This window comes from Balaenoptera acutorostrata, chromosome 11 (assembly GCF_949987535.1).
Source record: "Balaenoptera acutorostrata chromosome 11, mBalAcu1.1, whole genome shotgun sequence".
In the NCBI taxonomy this organism is placed as follows: domain Eukaryota; kingdom Metazoa; phylum Chordata; class Mammalia; order Artiodactyla; family Balaenopteridae; genus Balaenoptera; species Balaenoptera acutorostrata.
Genome location: NC_080074.1, coordinates 82,010,663 through 82,033,595, shown reverse-complemented (window position 1 = coordinate 82,033,595; position 22,933 = coordinate 82,010,663). Strand labels below are relative to the sequence as shown.

Sequence of the window (22,933 nt, the reverse complement as noted above, 5' to 3'; positions counted from 1 at the left end):
AAGAAATATAAGATTCAGAGGAATAAACCAATACTAAAATTATGTCACAGTAAATTCTTAATAAATAGTCTCACAAAATCTCCCACCTTGGTGGAAGTGCTGTTGATGTACTTTTAAAAGCACTTTTAAATATCACATCTTGAAGTGAATGTTCTTCTTGCAGTCTACTCTGAATCAGCTGTAGCATCCTAAATACAAAACAAACAAGCAATAGTTAAAAAATACAGTAAGACACACAGAGAAAGCCAACACTATTTTAAAAATAACACAGCTAGTTGACTTAGCTAAGCCATACATTTATTATTACATAACTTTATTCTAAAATAAAGTCCTAAGTATTCTTTGGTCATTTCCTTGAAAGTAGGAAAAGTGAGGGAGTATGGCTAGAGGTCTAACAGCTGGGCTCCTTATGTCTGTCTAATTCCATCAGTAATGAACGTGTGGACCCTAATTACATGTCCATTATTGGTGGAATCAGGGTCACCAAGAAAGAACTTCTGTTCACCTGAATATCTAAATTCATCTTTCATGCATGCATGCAGCAATAACAAAATTCTTAGTTTTTGTCAGGCATTGAATAAAGTGTTATAGATACAAAGAATGAGACAAATAAGAGGCCACATAATAGATCTGATGGACTTAAAGGGGCAGATTACTGGGGGTTAAACCCACACAGGAGCATCCAATTCTCATTACAAACCAGGCCACAGTGACATTTAATATCACCTAGTGTCTGCCTTTTCCAAAGAAACCTGAACTTTGACAAGACCATTCTAAATGAAATATTATACTCTACCTATAATTTTTAAAAAGAATATCAGCATATAAGGTATAGGATTATAGAGAACAAAGTATACATTTGAGAACTCATGCTTAGATTTTCTTTTTAAATATACTTAGCCACTAAAAACACATTAGTTGCTTGAAGATTTTTTTTTTACAAAATTGTTACATTTACAATAACTCATGAAATTATTCTGAAGAACAAAACCAAGAATAAAAGTATTTCTTCTCTCTAATATTTCTAACATTTTCAGCAATAACTTTGTATCTTTAGATATAATCCTATTTTATATCCTTTAATCTATATCTTTATATAACTAACATCCAAAGTCACCTGTATCAGAGTTCAAACTCAGCAGGTACAAAATTTATACCCAGAGGGAAAGGAGGGATGAATAGACAAAACTGGGAATTTTCAGGCCAGTAAAACTACAGGTACTGTAATGGTGAGTACATGTCATTATGTATTTGTTAAAACTCACAGAGTGTACATCTCCAAGAGTGAACTCTAACGTAAACTATGGACTCTGGGCAATAATGATGTGTTCATGTAGGTGCATAGATTGTAAGAAATGTACCACTCTGGTGTGGGGTATTGATAACAATGGAGGCTGTACACGGGTGGGGGCAGGGGGTATTTGGGTACTCTGTACTTTTCACTCAGTTTTGCTGTAAACCTAAAACTACTCTTAAAAAGTCTTTATATATTTATATACACATACATACACATAAATAACTTGGAAAAATTATTAACAAACATAGGAACTTAAAGAAGAAGCAAATGTAAATCAGAATATATTTCACATCCCATCATAATGATATAATAAACATTTTTTAGAAGTGCAAGTGAGAGATAAAGATAAAATACGTATGCACCACCCACTAAGAACACTGGTAACAGGCCTATTTAAAATAAAAAGTCATTTTTATACTGTAAATTTAGTAGAAATAAAAAACAGTAATCAGGAAGGTTATGTCCAGGGTTTGAGATTTCCTTTTAATAAAGGAAAGAGATTAATTGGGATCCTAAATATTTTAAGAAAGCAGAACAATTGAAAGAAAACTTAAATATCTTTTAGCAAATTCTACAGGTAAAGAACGTTTTGGTATGCACATTATTCAGGTTGTTAGGCCTTAGGCATCTCTAGTCCATTCAAGAATATTTGTTTAGAAGCAGAACATGATAATCTAGGAAGCTTCAAGAGGCCAGATCCCATCTTCAGATTTACATGTACAAAGACTTAAAATCTTTAGATCTAATGCTAACAGAAATTGAAAGCTTCATATTTTTGCATGTCTTGTATTTCCAGAGTTCAACTTTTATTGCTTGGTCAGTGGGAAAAGAGGTTGATGACACCAAACTGTGTGTCTTCTGTTTCCAGAGTTCAAGTTTTAGTGCTGGGCAGTGGGAAAAGAGGTTGATGACACCAAACTGTGTGTGTGTGTGTGTGTGTGTGTATGTGTGTGTGTGTGTACGTGTATAACTTCTGCCTCAAATATACCAATAAATACCCGAGCTTATATTCCATATATAAAAGGATGTAGAAAATTCTACAATGGAAAATGTCTATCATTTTAACAGTAAAAACACAATCTCTTCTCTCACTTACTACTGGTCTTGAACACTAAATAAAATTCTAGATGAAAGGAGACTTCTCACTTTAACATTTCTGGATTAAAGTAATGTATTTCATCTCTGGATGGCTCTCTACTAAAAACGCTAGAAGCCCAGAGACACCTAATATTCAGTTATTTTGTTCAACACATTCGTTTCAACTTTAATTTTAAAAGCTCTCCAAATGGTGAAAGTGGAAATTAAAAGAGAAAGGCCTTTGAAATGTATTTAGGGACTAGAAAGAAAAAAAAAAAAAAATGGTTAAAAAAATTTTGTTGTAATAATCAAATTAGGTAATGCCTTTTTAAGCATAAGACATAGTCTAGAAAACAAAAAGAAAGAAAAGAATGGGGATGGGGTAACCATTTATAACAAAGAACTAATTTCTTTAATATACAAAAAATCGGGCTTCCCTGGTGGCGCAGTCGTTAAGAATCCGCCTGCCAATGCAGGGGACACAGGTTCGAGCCCTGGTCCAGGAAGATCTCACATGCCACGGAGCAACTAAGCCCGTGTGCCACAACTACTGAGCCTGCACTCCACTCTAGAGCCCATGAGCCACAGCTACTGAAGCCCGTGTGCCTAGAGCCCGTGCCCCGCAACAAGAGAAGCCACTGCAATGAGAAGCCCAGCACCGCAATGAAGAGCAGCCCCCCCACCCCCACTCGCCACAACTAGAGAAAGCCCTCGCATAGCAACAAAGACCCAATGCAGCCAAAAAACAAACAAAACAACCAAAAAATTATTTAAAGTTATTAAGAAAAAAACCAACAACCAAGCAAAATGGGCATACGGCATGAGCAAGCAGTTTCACACACACAAAAATACAAACAGGAAAAAAAAAATCCACAGATATTCAATTGATTTACAAAGAAATGTTAACTAAAACAAGTGCAATACCAGTTTTCACCGATCAAATTGGCAAAAATAAAAAAAGTCTGGTTATACCCACTGTTGGTGAGGTTGTATAGAAACAAGTACTCTCACATACTGATAGCTTTGGAATATAAATGAAACTATTTGGGGAAGATGTTTCGCATTATCTATCAAAATTTTTTTCCAGTTTTACTAATATATAACATTGTATAAGATTAAGGTATAAATATATGATTTGACAGATGTATATATGTGAAATGATTACCACCATAAGTTTAGTTAACAACCACCACCTCACCATTACAAATTTTTTTCCTTGTGATGAGAACTTAGCAAAACATTAAATATACTCTAAAAGATAAATTTCATTTCTAGAAACTTTATATACATATACATATATTCACTCAAGTACATAAGGAATATATATATATATATATATATATATATATATACACACACATTCACACAAGGAATTAGATTCAAGAATTTTCACTGAGCATTGATATTAGAATCTTGCAAGCAATCTAAATGCCCATCGATAAGTATCCGATTAAATAAATTATAGCTTATCCATAAAAGGTACCACTATATGTACTTAAGTGGGAAGATGTCCAAAATATAAGGTTAGGTTGGAAAAAGAAAGTTATAAAACAAATGTATAGAATGACCCCATATGTATTAGGAAAAAAATAACATAAGCAAATATGGAAACATGTAGAAAATTATACACAAACAGAATATTTCTAGCAGGCTACACAAGAAATTTAACTCTGGTTATTACCACCAGTCAGTGGCACTAGGTTTAGAGAATGATGAGGAGGCTTTTACTTTCACTTTATATCCTTTATATTCAAATATGATCATATATTGCTTTTAAATTTTTTTAAATAGTTAATACAATTTTAAATGAAAACTAAAGTGTATTTACGATTCAAAGTGCATTAAAGATTATACGACTTTCCTAAGATCTGATAAAATCTTTGAAAGTGTAAAGATTATATTATATACTATATTCTGCTAATATTTCATCCAAAGAAATGCCTTGAGAAATATATTAATCTATGAATAATTTACAGTAGACAAAAGAGGCAAAGCATGATCTAATTTCCATGGACCACAATACTTTGTTTACTTATTACCTCTGCCACTCTTTTTGCTGTGGTGAAAGATCAAATATTGCCTGAAATAAAGGAAAACATAATCACTAGCACTGTCAATTTCTCTTGGCTCTTATATCATAATTTTTAAAAATTTTCTTTGACCAAGGAACAAATTTATAATAACATTAAAAACAAGTATTCGTTATTTATATTTAATCTTCCATAAGTCAAACTAAAAAATTTAAAATTTTACTCAGAAGTAGTATAAAGAGATTTCACTAATTGCGAATATTTTTCTATTACAGTTATCTACATTTATAGGAATGGATACAATGCAATCTATCACATGTACAAAATGATATTTTAAGACTTAAAATCATTTAAATGATGCCAGCACGAAACTTAAGTATTTAAAAGAGAAGAAGAAATGAAAAAGACATACAGTTTAAGTATAATATTCAAGCATCCAAAGCCCATATTCTTGCCAGGAAAATACCATGATAAAATCAAAAAGTTTTGAAATGACCTAACAATGTCACTATAATTCCCAAATGTATTAATCAAGAAAGAATAATTCAAGAAATTTTATCTAGGCACTATGTTCACCAATTCAAAGACAAACTTAGCGACTTTGTAGAATCAGAGGAAAAAAGGCAAACTTCTCACAGTTTGTGGCAATATCCACAATTTAATTTTCCAACAAAAGGTCCACTTTTGCTTTTTATAAAGGCAATTTATAACAAGGCATATTAATTCTACTTTCTAACTTATCAATATTATTAATGATCCCTCCATAATCATGCCCTAACCTACTACTCTCTCACTATAAATCCTCTCTTTAACCCCTCATTGCATCAGACAGTTCTACCTCTGTGCCTTTGGTTATTTAATTATATCAACCTGGAACCTTCCTCTCCTGTAATTGTGACCCTAATGTCAGTCTAAATTCTATACACCATTTGCTCTAGGTTAATGATTATAATGAAATTACTTTGATTACTCCTCCTACTGAACTTGTCTATACCTTGCTTCTCAACCTTTTTCACACCACAGCACACAAAGAAAATGCTATAAAACACACCATGGCAAACAGATGAGGCTACATGTAACTGCTCCCCAGTTACCTTGTGAATAAAACTACTGACAGCAGGGACTACGTGATTCTCCCTTTGACTTCCCCCAACTGCTGGGGATAGTGCTTAACACAGTGGGTAAAGAACTACTGAGTGGCCTACTTTGTGCTCGGCACTATGCTACTTAAATCATTATCTCACTTAACCTTCGTAACAACCTTGTGAGTTTGTTATTATTCTCTCCTTTTTATATATAAAAAAGAACTCAAAAGATTAAAAATTTTTTTCAAAAATCACAGATAATGAAGGTCAGTATATAAACCCAACTATGTCAGATTCCTCACTTTCTCACATCCCTAAAAGTAGTTATTTTCTTTAAATAAATAGTAGCTATCATAGCATATTGTGTGATCATGGTTTAGAAACCAGTAAAATTATTAGAATTAAGTTTTTAATATCCAGAGTGCATATGAAAAGAATGAGTGAAAATTTAAAAACAAGTAAATATTATCTCAAATAATTTTACATTAATAATAATTCTTAAATATTTTAATATAAATTAGGACAAGGGAAGGAATACTTACGAAACACTGTTAAACGTTTTTAAAATTACTGATAAAAATATACAATGACATATTTTTAAGTTTCTAACTTTCTGGCTAAGACATGACTTTTAGTTCATGACAGTTAAATTAAAATAAAACTTTCCTATTCCACAAATGATTGAAAGAAATGGCAGAAACTGTTACAATGGAATAATCAAAGATCTTGCCACAATTACATAATTCTAACATATTCATCAGTGCCTAATACCTGCAATTCATTATGCTTTACATTTTGTGAGCTATAAAGAAGAAAAAATAAAGTAATTGCTTTTCAGGAGCTTAGAATCTAGCTGAAGAGACAAGCTGTCCAGAAAAAATATTTATTAAAAAAATCAGAGACTTAAATAAACGTGAAGAGAGTGGGAGTGACAGACACTCAGTATGGAGAGAATACTAGAAAAACAGCATAAATAAATTTTAGAGGATAAGTTCAAGATGATTATCTCCTCAAATTCTCACAATGTCCAAAGAAACAGAAAAATGAGGACACAAACTGTATCATTATTTTAAATCATTTTAAATTAGCATCCATATGCTGGAAATTATCAAAAACTTATGCAAGACAGCATACAAGGGAGACTAAATTGAGAAAAGAGCCCAACACATAATTTATTTCATGGGACAGGAAAATCCATGAAAGCAGTAAATCCCCAGTTCAGAGTAACAGAGGAAAACAGGTGATAAAAGTTAACAAGACACTTGAGGAAGAGACAGTCACCATCCTAAGAAGACTTCTAGCAGTTCAATCGAGTGCCAGAGACCACATCACAAAGGGCATTCCACAGCATTATTATTCCCAGATTACATGTGACCTGGACTGTATTCTAAATTAAGCAAAAATACTGCTACAGCTGGCTGCTAATGAGGACAGTCACACCAGTTAAAGAAAAAAGGAATTACCCTAGCTAAATTTAACCTGTCAAAACAAATACAGAAAAGGAAATATGGGGTGCCGTGGTGAACCACTCTGCCATCCTGAACCCAATGTGACTTCCTGCTTTCTTTTCAAAAGCATCTGAAGCTCTAATTTTGCTTAGAAGAAACACAGTATATCTAAACTATATATCCTTCTCCTTTCATTTAGGTCTGGAAAAAAAAAAAGTGGGGGCAGGGAGGGAAAGGGAACCGACATAACTCAACAGTCTATCTCAACTCTCAGTCAGTTAACTGGCCATTTATTTTCCCATCCTAAAGATGAACAAGAAAATAGATAGCTAGATAGACAAAAAGATTCATTAATTTGAAAGAAGTGGTATATCTGAGGTCCAAGGGATAATTTTGCTCTGTGATACCATTTCTAAAAAGAAGAAGAAAAGTGAAGTTTTTCTAATTATTTCTCAATGAGATTTAACATCATGAAGACAGAAAAAAATGGAGTGATCTGCAATATATCAGAGGTGGAAAATATAATCACTGAATTTTAAAACATAATGAAGGCATTGAAAAAAAAAAGACTGATCCTGCTGGATCAAGGTCATCTCCCAGAACTCACAGGCAAAGTTCAAAATATGCATCTTATGCAAGAATTGATAAAAATATTGAGAACCACTCCATGAAATTCAACATCACTTGATAAGAATTTTGAAAAAAAGGTAAAACCATTACTCTGAATATCATTAAAGCAAACAAACAAGCAAAAAACACTTAAAACTTCAGATCATTAATACCATCAAAAGCCAAAAATAACTAAAGGGGATCCACACTTGGATATATAGGATAAATATCTGAATTTCAAAAGTAAAAGAAAAAAGCATATAAGTAGATAAATATGTTACCTGCAAAGAAAAAAAAAATTATGCCAGAAGGCAATAAAGGAATGTCTATAAAGTTTTGAGTGTAAAACACCATAAAGCAAGAATTCTATCCTCAGCCAACCTTACATGTATTAAGAACAGAATGACATAGGCAGTCTGTCATAAAACATAACCCACATATTCTTGCTTGATAAGGAAGTCACAAAAAGTCCCTCACAAAACGATAAACAAAAATAAAGAAACTAAGAAGGGTAGAAAATAAAAGCAATAAAACATAAAGTTGAATCATTATTCCTAAAATAGTATGAAATAGAATGCAAATGTTAGTGTCTGATAATAACCATCTAGATCTAAATTTCCAGATAATAGTTTAACATGCAATAACATGGTACCTGAATTTGTAAGGTTCCTAACCTCATTAAAAATTACTGATATCAATTTTTTGAGTGGCAATACAGGAGTTAGGAAGTAGGGTGGTTCAGAGTGGCAGTAACAAGTTACTTTTTCTTTAGAAAATTTTATTTAAAAAGTGTGTATCAAAAGGCATAAATATATTTTGTTCATGTAAACTAAAAATAATTTGGTAATCAAAACTGACCTAAGAGCTTCCTTTTTTTCTCCTTCACACATTCAGTTACTTCTAATCCTCCTCCATCACCTTTAGTCTTCACTTGCAATTTTGTTTAAAGAGGGTTCACAACTGTCAATGGTAAACAAAACAACTCAAGAATGCATGGGTAAACATAAGTACCACAATGCCAACAGAGCAGTCAGCAAGGCAGAGAAGCTGGGAGTTCCATGCTTTGTTCTCTAAAGCTTCTTTAGGGCTAGTTCTGATCATGATCTGTTATCACCTACCCCTGTAATGTGATACCTGCCCCTGTAATGTGATGGTGTTTTCTGACAAATTAATTTTATTACACACAACTTGTGCTATGAAAACAATAAGAGAATGTCAGTATTTCACTAGGTCTGGGAAACGAAGGTGTGAAGGAGAGAGGAAGAAGTAAATGCATATGAAATTTCTCCTCTTAGATAATGCTTCATTCTTGATTACAAGAGAAATATAGCTCAAATGTTTTTAAGAACTTAAATTTGGTAAAAGAAGAATACAAATAAGACAGAATTTCCAAATCATTAGAAGAAAAGAAGAAAATTTCATCACTATAGCAACTGTATAAAAGAGAAAAGGAAACTGTTAGGAAGCATTAACAAAAAATATAAAATAAGTATAAGATTATAGAGGCTTATCCAGAATGCTAACAAGGCTTTGGTATTAGATATAATTTGGTAATTATATCTATATAATTTGGTAATTAGATATAATTTTTTCTTCCCCCTAAATGTTTACAAAGAATATGGAGTACTTCCGTTTATTTGTTTTGTTTTTGTTTCATTTATTTTTTATTGAAGTATAGCTGATTTACAATGTTGTATACTACTTTTGAATTAAGAAAATATATTTTTAAAAAACTAGCTCAGACAAAATTAAAAGCAATATCAAAACTGTCTTCAAGGGAACAATTCCTCAAAGCATACTATTTAAAAGAACATGTAAATCAAACTTACTGGTTCATAAACTAGACCATCTGCAGATGCAACCATTGTTTCTGCTAAATCCAATACATCTGCTCCAATATCTGCATAAAAAAGAATTAGAAGTTTTATATTCTATGCTGAGAGTCAAACTATATCCACTAACCACTAACATAAGAAAAAATAAATGGAAAAGGAAAAGAGATTTAAGGTTGTTCTTAGATGAAATCTTTTATAAATTAATTTCCTTAATTGGATAAAATGATTTCACACTTTAAAAAATTTTGTCTGAACTACTGAATTCTTGGTCTCTACTTTTCCAGCAGTAATTTAAGACACAATTTAAGATGAAAAAGCATCTTCATTTTTGAGAACTATACTGACTCAAACATTATCTATCTAGCATATTAACATTTTTCCACTTCTACCAGTATAATTAAGTGAAACCAGCGAAGAAAACAGAAAAGGGTAACATCACCATTAACTTAAAAGATTTGGATCTGTATTTTAATATGCAAAAGTAAAAGTAAAGGGTAGTAAATTGAAACTGTGAAACAGGATATGTTTCTGGAATGTGGGTGTAAAAACCGGTACGCCAAACAAGAAAGAAATAAAGGATATCCCTAAACTAGAACTTCGATTTATAAAAATTTCCTCCAATTTTCTTTCATTTTAATTATACTAATGTGAAAGTTAAATCTCTTTATGGAGAAGAAATTTAAAGGATACAAGCTGGGGAGAAAAACAATTTGTATTCTTAAATTAAGATATCATAAAGGAAAAATAAAGTTAAAACAACCAGTGGCTTTTACTTTTTACTAGCAACTGTTTAAACCATAATCTATATATGCAATTATCAGGTTAAACATGTACTTACACTGACACTTCATGGCAACAGTAATATCTATATTGATTCTCAATTTGCTAAAAGACAAAAAGGAAACATTAGAACCTACCAATTGATCAACAAAACATGAGCAATATATAAATCAACTGATCTATGAAAAACCTGGACTTCATACAGAATAAAATATGTCAATTAGAACTTGGATAGCATTCATATGGGCAAAACAAAGGCACTTTAAAAGTAAAAATTCTATTTTGTAATTATTCCAAAAGCCTTTCTGATTTCACAAGTTTTTAACACAGTATCCTTCATTTTAATGGCAATTCTACAATTAGTAAGTCCAAGCAACTCAGAGAAAAGTATTAACCTCTGTTTACATAAACCTTACATAGACTATGCCATTAAACAATACAAAACTTTCAAAATCAAAAGTTAGGAATTGAAAGCCTTTCTTTCCTTATTTACCAAATAAATACCATACATCAGACATTGTACCTGATGTCCTACAAATACTATCCTCTTTATTCTTTACCATGGGCCTATAAAGTAGATAGCTTCAGTTCTACAAATAAGCCAATGGTGTTTACAGCAGTTTAAATAAATGCCTGGCTTAAGACCACATAACAACAGAAGTGGCATATTGGAAACTAGGTCTGTGTGACTCAAGATAAATGTACCCAAATTACCAGAAAAAAAAAAAAAACTGATTCTTAAAGCTTTGCATGGCCTTTTAAAAAGGCTCAACCAATGCCTTATTTTCAAATGCTTAGTTCAAATCAAATTAATTTTCAAATATCAGAATCAGCGCCATGAATAACAGAACGAGTACAATCAGGATCAGTCCTGTCCTGTGCTTCCTATCTAAACTTTTTTTCACTCTAATAATTTTCATCTGGTTTCAATAGGGAGTACAGATTTTTAGAACTTCACAGAGTCTTAAAGTAGTCTGGAGTTCAAACTGTGTTCCAAATAACCCTGGGGTTTAGGCTCAGGAGATTTTATAGGAAGAGGATGAGGCCAAGTAGACAGGCTTCTGGGCATCCCCACTACACTTATGTGGTGAACTACATGACTTCATTTGGAAAGAATCAAAATTATTTCATTGGTGCTAAAACCAAAATAAGAAAAACAACAAATTCCTTAAAAACTAATGGCATTAAGAATAACACTGATGTTATAGATCAAGAAACTGAGGCCCAAAAGAAGTCGGTTATATGACTTGCCCAAGGTTACACAGCAACTATTACAAATGTTGACTGACTGAATTCTCACTGACCTGAAGAGGAAAGTACTATAATTATTATCCCCATTTTACAGAAAAGGAAACTGAACCACATGCAGAAATAGATTTAGTAAGTTCCCTACATGGCAGAGCTGGGATTGAAATTGAGAAGTAAATGTTTCCTGCTATCTAGTGCAATCTAAGTATTATAAACCTGTTATCTTCAATCAATTAAAAAATCCAAATAATACAAAAAAATTAAAATAAAGTATATTTTGTCTCCTAATTAAGGTACTAATATTTTCAAAGGTTTAAAAGTGATGTTGTTTACCTTAAAATACAGTTTATACACAATTTACAACAATCAAGCTATAAGCATAAACAATGTAACCTTAGACAATTTATTTTCCAGCTCACACAGATGAGTAAGATATTTCAAAATCTAAAGAGTAAACAATTTCAAAACATCAAACAATTTCCGTCATTTCAACATCTAAGGAAAAACATATTCTCCTAACCTTTTTAAATAAATGCACATTCAATCAGAACGTTTCTCTTAGAATTTAACCAGTATTCAAATTATTCTAAAATGTTTTACCTAATGCATACAATTAATGAGGATTTTTCAGTACTATTTCTTCAGAATTAAAATAAACCAAGTATAAAAGGTTAGACTTTTTTTTTAATATGTTACCTTCAGAGCAATTTAAATCTAAAGGTATTTCAAAAAAGTTACCTAGAAAAATCCTTGTCTACTTCATATTCATACTTCATCCATGTATCTTGATATACTGAAAATTCCATTATAGTTAATAAAGCCATAGTGGTAAATGCTATTAGAGAAACTGAGAAACCAACAAAAAAAGAAAGAATTAAAACAATTTTTAAAAGGTAAACAGCAGAAAACTATTTTAAGTAAGATTAAAATTAGCAAAGAATACCCTAATATGATTGCCATGTGAACGAATATAATAAAAGGTTTTTCTTAAAATAGTCATTATAAATTTTTTTCTAAAACAGCTCAAAAATGAAGATTTAATGAACACAAACATGAACACAAACATTTGCACTACTGAGAAAGCATTTTATTTCTTCAATATGAAGGACATTTCTCACTAAATAGATTTGTCAAAATTCTACAATACATAAAACTTTTACCTTGTTATATATAGCAGTGTCACAGATAAGATAAATGATGAAAGTAAGCATAAGTTTTACAACACAAATTTGAAAGTAGTCCCCTCATAATTAAAAATGTATCCATGCCTATAGTCCAATTAAAAACAAAACAAAACAAAACAAAAAAAACTAGCTTAATTTCTTAGATCCTGAGAAACCACAACAATCTGTGTCGGAAACTCAAATAACATCTCCAAATCTCTAATAAAACTCTTTCTACTTTGAAAGCTCCTAAGTATTTCACTTCATTTATAAAAGTAAAAGATCTAACAAAAAGAAAAAGCACTATCATATACTATGACAAACTACACTTAAAATGGATTGTGCATCAAGAACTTGTATTATTTTCATTAACAAAAGTTAATCACAAGAGATTAGAAATAGCAAGCAATTTATTACACATTTTACAAAATGAAATGTCAATCTTATGGGAAGTATATTGTCTTATCAGCTCTTCATGGGGAAAGAAATAATAGTAAATACTGTTACAGTTGTGTATTTTTCTGATATATTTCATTATTTATTTATTTAACAAATACTACTATCTGTACCAGGCACTGCTCTAAGCATTTTATAAATATTAATTTATTTAATTGCTACTGCAACTCTACCTGGTAAATACTGATATCATCCCCATTTCATAGAAGAAGAAACTAAAGCATAGACAGATTAACTTCCTCAAGATCAAGTAGTTAGGAAGGGGCAGAGGTGGAATTTAAATCCAGACAGTCTGATTCCAAAGTCTACGCTCTTAACTATTACCCTATGCTGCCTCTCTTCAGTAATGTGAATGTCTATAATGTCGAAATTGACTTATTCTTAACCAAAACAGACTGAGGCAGTTTCAACATCATTAAATAACTTCAATTCTATTTACGTATAAGAATCTCGTTAATATACGTATACATAACTCAAGAGCACCAAAGCAGCAAAACTGGATTAATTTGTTCAGTAATGTTTTAATAAACACTGCTAAATGCACAGACTGCACTGGGTTAGATGCCAAAAAGAATATATATAAGAATAAAATTAAGGCAAATAGTGTGACATGAGGACAGTCCAACTATAAAGTTACTGCACAGTTCATTGATGAGTTCTTCCTCATGGCTACACTTCTGTATGTTCCTGATTGATAACTTAGAAGTTGCGCTTACTGAAGGAGTTTTAATTTGAACTGATACTCACCGGTACCCCCACTGGCGGAAGTCTCTACATAGCTGTCAGGAACTTTCGGAAAGGCATCCAACTCTTTCACCAAACTTAAGGTTTTCTTCCGATTCAGTCGCCTCATCTTCAGGAAAACCTTCTTCTTCTTTCATATAGTCATGCTAAGGAATAAAAAATGAATAAATGAATCCTCCAAAAAGATTAAAAGGTTTCTTTTATTTTTAGATAACTGACAAATGTCCTTGGAACAACGTAACATTCTCATTCCTCCTTGAGAAAAAAAAAAGCTTAACACTTATCCACATCTCTTTTTTCTCCACTTCCACCCTGACAAAAAGTACTAATGAAAGGCAATTTACACACACACACACATTAAATAGCCAAAAAAAGTGAAAAGCAATTCAATCACATTTATAATATTTGAATATACAAATTAAAATAAGAAAGTTTTTCTCCTATGAAATTAACAAAACATATAAAAATAATACATTCCCATTAATGGATGACAATGAAGTAAAACAGACATGCTCATACACTGCTAACAAGAATATAAATATTCACCACTCTTCTTCTGACTACGTAAATTCCTTTTTTAGGAATGTATCCGAAGGAAAATATCTGTGTTGTGCACAGAAATTTGATGAGGATATTTCTTGTATGGCTATTTTTAAATAATGAAGATAGAAACGAACTCCTCGTATCCAATATACAAACTACAGTGAATTAAAAGTTCTAAATCTATGTAAACACTGAAAATCTTATAAACGAAAACATTTAATGATGTAAGAAAATACTCATAATACATTAAGCAAAGACCAGAAGGCCATATTCCAGTTTTATGGGAGACAGGGAAAAAGATACATGGGAAACAAACAGAAAGCCTATACACAAAATGTTATAAGTAGATCATGGGAAGATTTTGTCTTCTTTACAAAATTATGGACTTTCCAAATTATCTGTTTTTATAATAAAAATATTATTTAAAAATTGACTGCTTGCTATTCTCTTTTTGATCAATATGCCAACTATATCTAAAATATGCTAGTCATAAAAATAACTGGTCTCAAATATTTATATAATTTTGTATGACTGATTTATATAAATATTATAGGTAATACTACAAGCATTACCAGAAATCAAAGTTGTATTGATAAAATCAACACATAACAGAATAAGTTAAATGGTTGCAAAAGTCACTAAAAGAAAAAGAATGTCTCTAGAAGAAGGCAGAAAGACTTGTCTGAAATCTAAGTAGGATTAATACAGAAAGAACAGACCACAGAAAGAGCATTCATGGAGAAAAAGGAGACTCAGGGAAGTAAAAACTGGCAGTAATCATGAACACTGTCCAAAAGAGAGCAGGCCCTAACCAGGGGCACTACTAATCAGTCCATGAAGGAGCCATTGCCCTAAAATGAAGCTAAATGCATTAATGGATTGATTTCATTTGCCATTATAAACACCCAACTAACTCCCCTTGCTGATTCCATGCTCAAAAGTGGCCTTCAGAATATAATTTTGCTTTTCATGTATATGAAAAGTGTTTGATCCCCATGACAGTTATAGAACTGCTCTTCTCATCTGTAAATTAAGCTTCTGAGTGTTTATTAAGCATAAGCCATGCTCCTCAAGTTTGTTCAACTCAATAATCAAATTTATTTTCTGTACCTGCTTAGCAGTAACAGCACCAAGACTGATCCTTCTTCCATCTTTCAATTTATACTCATTCTTTCCTACAGGAGTTAAATAATAAATATGTTCAAGCCACTTATCTTTAAGACAAAACTCTCCACTTAAGCTCAAGTCCAACTCCAACTACTGTATAGATCTCCAGCTGCATACTTACAGCAAAACTTAAAGGTATGAGTTGTCCATATTCATATACTGAGACTACTTCCTCGCCTCTCAACTAAATTTGCTCTCAGCAAGGTCATTAACAACTTGCTTAGTACCAAATCCAATGGACACTTTTTAGCCCTTAATCAATTTTGCTTCTGAGAAAATATATTTTCTCACTTATTCATCACTTCTTTTTCTTCTTGAAACAGTCTCTTACCTTGGCTTAGGTAATACTATACTCCTGATTTTTTGTTTTACCTCTAAGACCTTCTTTGGCTTATTTTGCAGATTCTTCTTCCTCTCAGAGGGCACTAGGCCCTCCTCCCAACCTCCACACTTTCCCCAGGTGATCTCCCATCCCTTCCATTTCTATCTACATGTTGATTCCTCTCAAATCTTTGTTCCCAGTCCAAATCTTTCTGCAGACATGTATATCTTTTTGCCTTCTATTACATTTTCATTAGGGCATTCCAGAGACAATTCAGACTAAACAAGTCTAAAAAGAAATACTTCACCCTACCAAACCTGTTTCTCCTCCTGTGTCCCTATATTCGTTAATGATGACACATGCACTCAAATGCACAAGCTAGAAACATAAGTTGCATCCTTAGACTTAAACTCTTCCTAAATGTTTCTCAAGTCTGTCATTTCTTTTCCAGGCCCATTGAGAAGTTCCTTAGTAGGAGCCTAGTCTCAGCTGCCATAATCTATCTCTGCATTGCTTCAATCTTCAATCTTTCAATTCACTTTCCACACTACAATCAATAATATTTTTAATACATAAAGCTGATCATATAAATTTTATTTTAAAATATTTTTATAGGTTCCCATTACATTTAAAGAGTTTGGACCCTATCCTAACATGGTTTACAAAGCACTCAAAACACAGGCCCTGCTTATCTCTCTTCAAAACCCCATCCCTCAAAGTCTTAGTTCCAACCATACTAAATCACTTTCTATTCCTTAAACATGCTATTCTCTCTACTATAAATATCCTTCCCCCCCTCCCCCACCTCTACATGTAGCTAACTCCTATTTACTCTTCAAGTCTCAGTCTAAATATCTCTCTCGGGAAAAAAACAAACTTCTATGACCTCAAACATATGAGTTATAGCATGGGCGCCTAGGACATTGTGCCTTTATCACACTATTTATACTGGCTTGTTTAATTTTGTTTTCTCCATTGTAATTTTAGGGCAGGAACTATGTCTAACTTAATCTTTGTATCTCCAATGCACAGCAGGTTACCTGATAAATATTTATGGAAGGAAGGAAAGAAGGAAGGTGGGAAATTTCCCCAGAAAAACTCATGGTAGCACAGCTTTCCAATCAAAACAGTCATACTTAGATAAGTAAATATGTAAAAATATAAGATCTACAAGAAGAATTTTTGTTTTGCTCACTACAGTATATCTCTAGCACCTACAACAGTGGTTGGCACATAGTAGGTATAGCATTGTTGAGCAAATGAATTAAACTGTGAATTTTACTTTCTAAACTTTCTATATTGTAATGAGCTCTATAAATGCTTTCTTGTAAATTATATGTAAGTATAAAGATATGGCAAGCAGCTAGTTTTACCAACCCTCTAACACTTCATATAACACTTCACCTATCCGGCACTCCTCCCTTAATCACCTAACCAGTGCACTCACTTGGCTATTTCCCAGCCTCTGGCTTCTTCCATTCCTAGTTTTCAAGATTCCACGGCCTGACCCCGAGGGCATGCATAGTGCACTCTCATTGCCTCTCCCCCATCCCAGGATAGAAAGGTGGACAACAGCAGGCTGTGTCTCACCTTCTGCTAAGACAGCTCTATTCTACAGTGGAGCACCTTGCCACTCTGCTGCTGCTCCGGTCCCATTCCTGTTAGCTCAGCATTAACCTACATCCAAGAAACTCGTTCCACCTCGAAAACTTGCCAATCTACTCTATAGAGCCACTGTTCTGACATGAACAAGTCATCCAATAACTTCCAGTTTTTCTAAAAGCAATCCTTCTACCTGCTCTTTATGAAACATGACATTCTCCTGGTGGTAATTCTCTTTGAATCATATACTTCATTTCTGAGACTCACAGGTAAAGAAGTAGCATGTTTTAACATGATATCTCAACCATCTCTTCCCTTTTCAAGTCTATCTTCTAATAATAGTAATAAACACACATACTACATAGAATTATAGCTAACTTTCATATTATGTGCTAGGTATTATTTGAAGCACTTTATATATTAAATTCATTTAATCCTCTAAAGGACTCTACAAAGTAAATACTATTTTTATTCTCACTTATAGATAAGGAAACTGAGGCACAGAACAGTTAAGTATTTTCTTTTTTAAAAAAATATTTATTTATTTATTTGGTTGCACTGGGTCTTAGTTGTGGCAGGCGGGCTCCTTAGTTGTGGCTCACCAGCTCCTTAGTTGTGGCTCTTGTACTCCTTAGTTGCAGCACACAGGCTCCTTGGCATGCGAACTCTTAGTTGCTGCATGCATGTGGGATCTAGTTCCCTGATCAGGGATTGAACCCGGGCCCCCTGCATTGGGAGTGCGGAGTCTTATCCACTGCGCCACCAGGGAAGTCCCCAGTCAAGTATTTTCAAGGGCCACACAGCAGGTGGTAGAAACTGGATTCACTGCCAAGCAGCTTGGTTCCAGAGTCCATGCTCCAACCCACAGTGTACACTAACTCACTTCAGCACTTGATTCATCTTCCATTAACACCTGGATATATTTAGAATTTCCTTAATGACTTCAGCACCTGGATCATTCACTGTACTTCTCTTCTTCCCCATTCCATCACCACCCTATGACGCTCATTCTTGGGCACTCATTCAAAATGATAATCCTTTTACCATGTAAGCCTAACAGATATCCTCCAGTGACTTCCATCTTAATTCTATACAAAGCCACACATGAACAAGGCCATGCTTTGGCTCCTCTTAACTTTTAAAACTGTGCCACCTCTAATATCCAAATCACCAATTTTCCTCTCTGAGCAGAAACAATTATCCTTCCAGCTCTTTAATTTCCTCACTAGGGAAGAATCTACTCTTCATTTTCCCTGTGTTCTCAATCCCTTGGATTCCTCCCAGTCATCCAGTTCCACTGCTCCCATTCCCACTCTATTTGCCTCTCCAGCCAGCTCGGTCAGACATTTTCAAAAATGCATTTAGAAAGACCCTAGATCAGTGGTTTCCAGAACCACAGAACTGCCAGTCTGTTACAAAAGTTTCTAGTCTGTACCTAAATGAAAAAAACAAGGACAATATAGGATTTTTTTTAAGTTAAATTTATTCAGTTTAAAAATCTGTCTTTTATTCTGAGACTATTTCCTTCCTTTTTTTTAACGTGTCGAATGTCCTTTCTTTATGAAGTGATAAAAGTAGATAGAAAGTTTTTTGTTTGTTTTGTTTTTGGATATCCTCCTTTAATAAAATTAAAAACTGCAATTCTATATCAGTCCTTAAGTCCAGCCCCTTTCCCTGATTTTTTCTATACATTGTTTTGTACTGGTTAACAAAATTTGGGAGCCATTATGCTAGATTCCTTTGCCCATTGGTTGGTGTTGCTCTTCATACTTTGACAATCTCCAGTCCAGTACCATAGCTTCAATTTCTCTTCTGAACTGTTGTGTATACTAAAAAATAAAACAAGCAAATTCCAGGAAGTCACTGATAAAAACTAAGACAATGCTTTGAAAAACTGCATGAGAAATAAGAAACCACCTTTCATGCTGGAACACAGAGACACATTATCAACACTCAATCTAAGTAATGTCATATAGCCAGTATTTCATCATCTGTGTCCACATGAATATAATGAAACTATCAAATGCTTTGCCAAGATTAAAATATAGAATTCATGACACTTTTATGGTCTGCTCAATTAAGTTTAATTACTTCTTCAAACAAAAATGGAGACAATTTATCTTCTGCTACCCACACTTTATGAGCTAACTTCTATTTTTAATGATATTTAACAATATGAGAAATATTTAATTGGTTAATACACATGGCCATTGTTGTGAGTTGAACTATATCTCCCAAAAGGATACATTTAAGTCCTAACCCCTGGTATCTGTGAATGGGTCTTATTTGGAAATACTTGGGTTTTTAAAGATGTAACTAGTTAAGAGACCATACTGCATTAAGGTGGCCCAAAATCCAATGACTGGTGCCCTTATAACAAGGCCACGTGAGGATACACAGACACACAGGGGAGAATGCCATGTGAAGACAGGCAGAGATTAGAGTGATGTATCTACAAGCCAAGGAGCCAAGGATTGCCCAGATGCTAGAAGAGACAAGGAAGGTTTCTTTCCTAGAGCTGTCAGAGGGAGTATGGCCCTGCTGACACCTTGATTTCAGTCTGGTAGCCTCCCGAACTGTAAGAGAACAAATTTCTATTTTTTAAAGCCATCCAGTTGGTAATTTGTTACGGCAGTCCTATGAAACTAACACAAGCCATTAATAACAATGAGAAAGGAGATGGAACAAATATTATCCAGGCTATCACTGAACTTCAGAAACGAAAAGCAAAACCAGGACTTATATGTAATTTTAAACTACTTGACAATATTGCATTAAAATACAATAAATTTTATGAAAGATAACTTAGTTTCACTTTACAAACACTAGATATCAAAAAAGTACTCACTCTTTTTACTTTAAAACTTTTTACAACAGAGTTAAATTTTGTTTTTAAAATTATTTACACTAACATAATTCAAACAAATCTAATAAACTTCCAAGTGATTAAAAAAAAAAGGTTCGCTTGGAAGCCAAGTAAGATGGTATAAATGTGAGTTTTCTGTGATCAAAAACACTAGGGGTACTTCTAGGCACTTACCAGCTATGTGACAAATTTGAAAAGATCCTCAACTTCTCAGAATTCTCTTTTATAATTTTGTTTTAAAAGGAGGGACGTAGACATAATGGTTACCTCACAGTTTTTAATCAAGATAAAAATGAGTCATTTGATAAATATCTGTTTCTAATTCTCAAAAGAAATGCAAAGACTTGTAGGATATTTGAGGTTTATGTTAAAGTCTTCAGGAAGGTGGGAAAGTATCTGAAGTTAGGTGATAATAACATGAATAGACTGAGGATTATATAAATGGATAGAATGAAAGTTAAAAGAAGAGACTATAGAGTGATGGCAACACAACAATTTGGAAGTACCTAGTAGCGAGATGAAGCAAAGACAAACATCATCCTCCTCAAAGAATGGTTTGACTACAGTTACTACTCAATAAAAGCATACAAAACTGAATTAAATTAATTGAATTAAACAAGTAAGGAAAGTGTGAGGAAAAGGTCAGAGACACATGAAATATACTGACAACAGAACGAAGGTCCCCAAAAGCAAGGAGAATGGGTTAACAAGGCACCTAGGGCAGAAATGACCTAGAACTGACCTAGACTGAAGTAAGACTGCATGGAGTAGTAGAAGGAGGAATGTGTACCTTAGTAATTAAGAGAGGATAACGGCTCAAGAAAGCAAGCAATTGGAAGATGGAGTTTAAGGACATTTTAACCATATAGACTGAAGAGTTTAATCAATTTTGGAATCAAAGAAATTACTTATAAAAGCGTCTTCTTCAGTCTATATTTTGACTAAGAACAAAGGCAACATTTTGTGAGTAGGTATAGAAGTTAGAAAACAAAAATTTAAAAATAACAAGAGCTAACATTTAATGAAAGTTAACTGTATGTCAGGCATTGTTCTAGGTGCTTTGTATGTTTTAGCTCACTTGATCATCACCACTCACTTTCTGAGTTAGGTATTATTATTATTCCCATTTTATAGATAAGGAAACTAAGACAGAAAGAGGTTAATTTACCCATCATGACATTAAGAGGCAGAATCAGAATAAATATAGAAAAACTGTTGAATAGGATTTGGAGCACGCACAGACTGCCTAAAAAGTAACTTCTATTAAAAATGTTTCACTATTTCTTCCAATTAAATGACTAATCCTCAAAGAAATTTATCATTTTTTCTAATTCTTTTTTGTTGCTGTTGTTCCAGACTAGTACTGATTTCCTCTGAGACTTTCAAGATTGATATATGTTTATGATTTGTACCCTCAAACAATTACAGCAGTCAGTTGTGACTGAAGTTCATCATCAAAAAGAAAGAAACTCCGCCCCACGTTCTCCCCCCGAAGAAAACCATGAAATTTCTTTTTTTCATGTTTTTCCTCTAAGAGAACTGGAATAATTGCATCACTTTGGAGATAGCAATAAACAAATATAAGTCCTGAATTCTTCAGTGAAAAGGCCTAATTCATTTCTTTATAATGGCTGTACACTAGAGTTCAATGAAATACCTAAGTACAACTGCAAACAAATAAATAAATCCCGTTTTTAACTGTATCTTTATCTGCTTCTGTATCTTCATCTTTAACTGATTCTGAAAGCCAGTCTTGCATCATTTTAACCGATATTTTGTAATTTTGCGTTGTCTCGAGGGCACTAAATCCTAAATATAAAAGTTACTAGAACGTGTTTTCTCAAACAATGACCTATTAATTCTATATACTACCAATACCCAAGGCTATTCTCTACCACGAGCTGACACGTTATCTAACAAGGGCTTCTTAACTCTCCGAGGGTTTCAGAAAAGTAGTGACACTCGGACCTGTCTCTTCTACAGCATCTCACCCTGCCCTGCCCCTTTCTCAATTTCCTAAGCGGCGTGCGAACCTCCCGAGGCGAGGCCAAGATCTCGGCTTTCTTAGAGAGCGCAACTTGCTGCGAAGAATTTGGTATCTGAATGGGGATGGGAGCCAGACACCCGGGAGGATCAGGACACGATCAGGCTGTTCTTCACAACGCGGGACCCTCCGCCCCTGCGGACGGGAGGAGCCACCGGGGCACAGGGCACTGTGAGAAGCAATGGGCCAGGGTCAGCAGCTATGGGAACGCAGCTAAACTCCTTCAAGTTGGAAGACAGCGGAGAGACACTGGACCAGGAAAAGGGGAGTTTCCAGGCGCAGCGCTGCCCAGGGTCCTGCCAGTAACGACCCCGGGGAAGGTAGGTAGACCGGCTCCCCGGTCTGGCCCGCTCTCCGGAAGAGAGGAATTAAGACAGGGAGCCAACGCTATGACGGGCTCTCACCCCTTTAACCACATTCATGCCCTGAACAGCCCTGGAACAAACGAGAAAACAGCACCCAGCGAGGTTTCAGTATTTTACCTTGTGCTACGGTCCCAGCCGACCGCCATGTTTCACAGAAGCCCGGTCGCCCGGGCTCCCGTTTACCCGGAAATATCGCGAGAACAAAAGCAACTACCACCGTTAAAAACGTCAGCGGGGTTGGGGGGAGAAACG

At 33.8% G+C, this 22,933-nt stretch overlaps 1 protein-coding gene across 2 annotated transcripts in view; it reads right to left on the bottom strand.

The window, feature by feature from the left end:
* The window catches only part of ERGIC2 (ERGIC and golgi 2), a 38,906-nt gene extending 15,973 nt beyond the window's left edge, over positions 1 to 22,933 (bottom strand). The window contains exons 1-8 of one of the 2 annotated variants that reach the window (XM_057556130.1): positions 22,799 to 22,865; positions 15,426 to 15,490; positions 13,776 to 13,918; positions 12,148 to 12,256; positions 10,220 to 10,266; positions 9,376 to 9,446; positions 4,414 to 4,454; positions 87 to 188 (exon numbers count right to left, since the gene is read on the bottom strand). In XM_057556130.1, the coding sequence (XP_057412113.1) occupies positions 87 to 188; positions 4,414 to 4,454; positions 9,376 to 9,446; positions 10,220 to 10,266; positions 12,148 to 12,256; positions 13,776 to 13,881 (476 nt within the window). In that variant the 5' untranslated portion in view covers positions 13,882 to 13,918; positions 15,426 to 15,490; positions 22,799 to 22,865. Of the gene's footprint in view, positions 1 to 86; positions 189 to 4,413; positions 4,455 to 9,375; positions 9,447 to 10,219; positions 10,267 to 12,147; positions 12,257 to 13,775; positions 13,919 to 15,425; positions 15,491 to 22,798 lie in introns of both variants that reach the window. The other variant, XM_007175695.2, reaches the window with a different exon arrangement.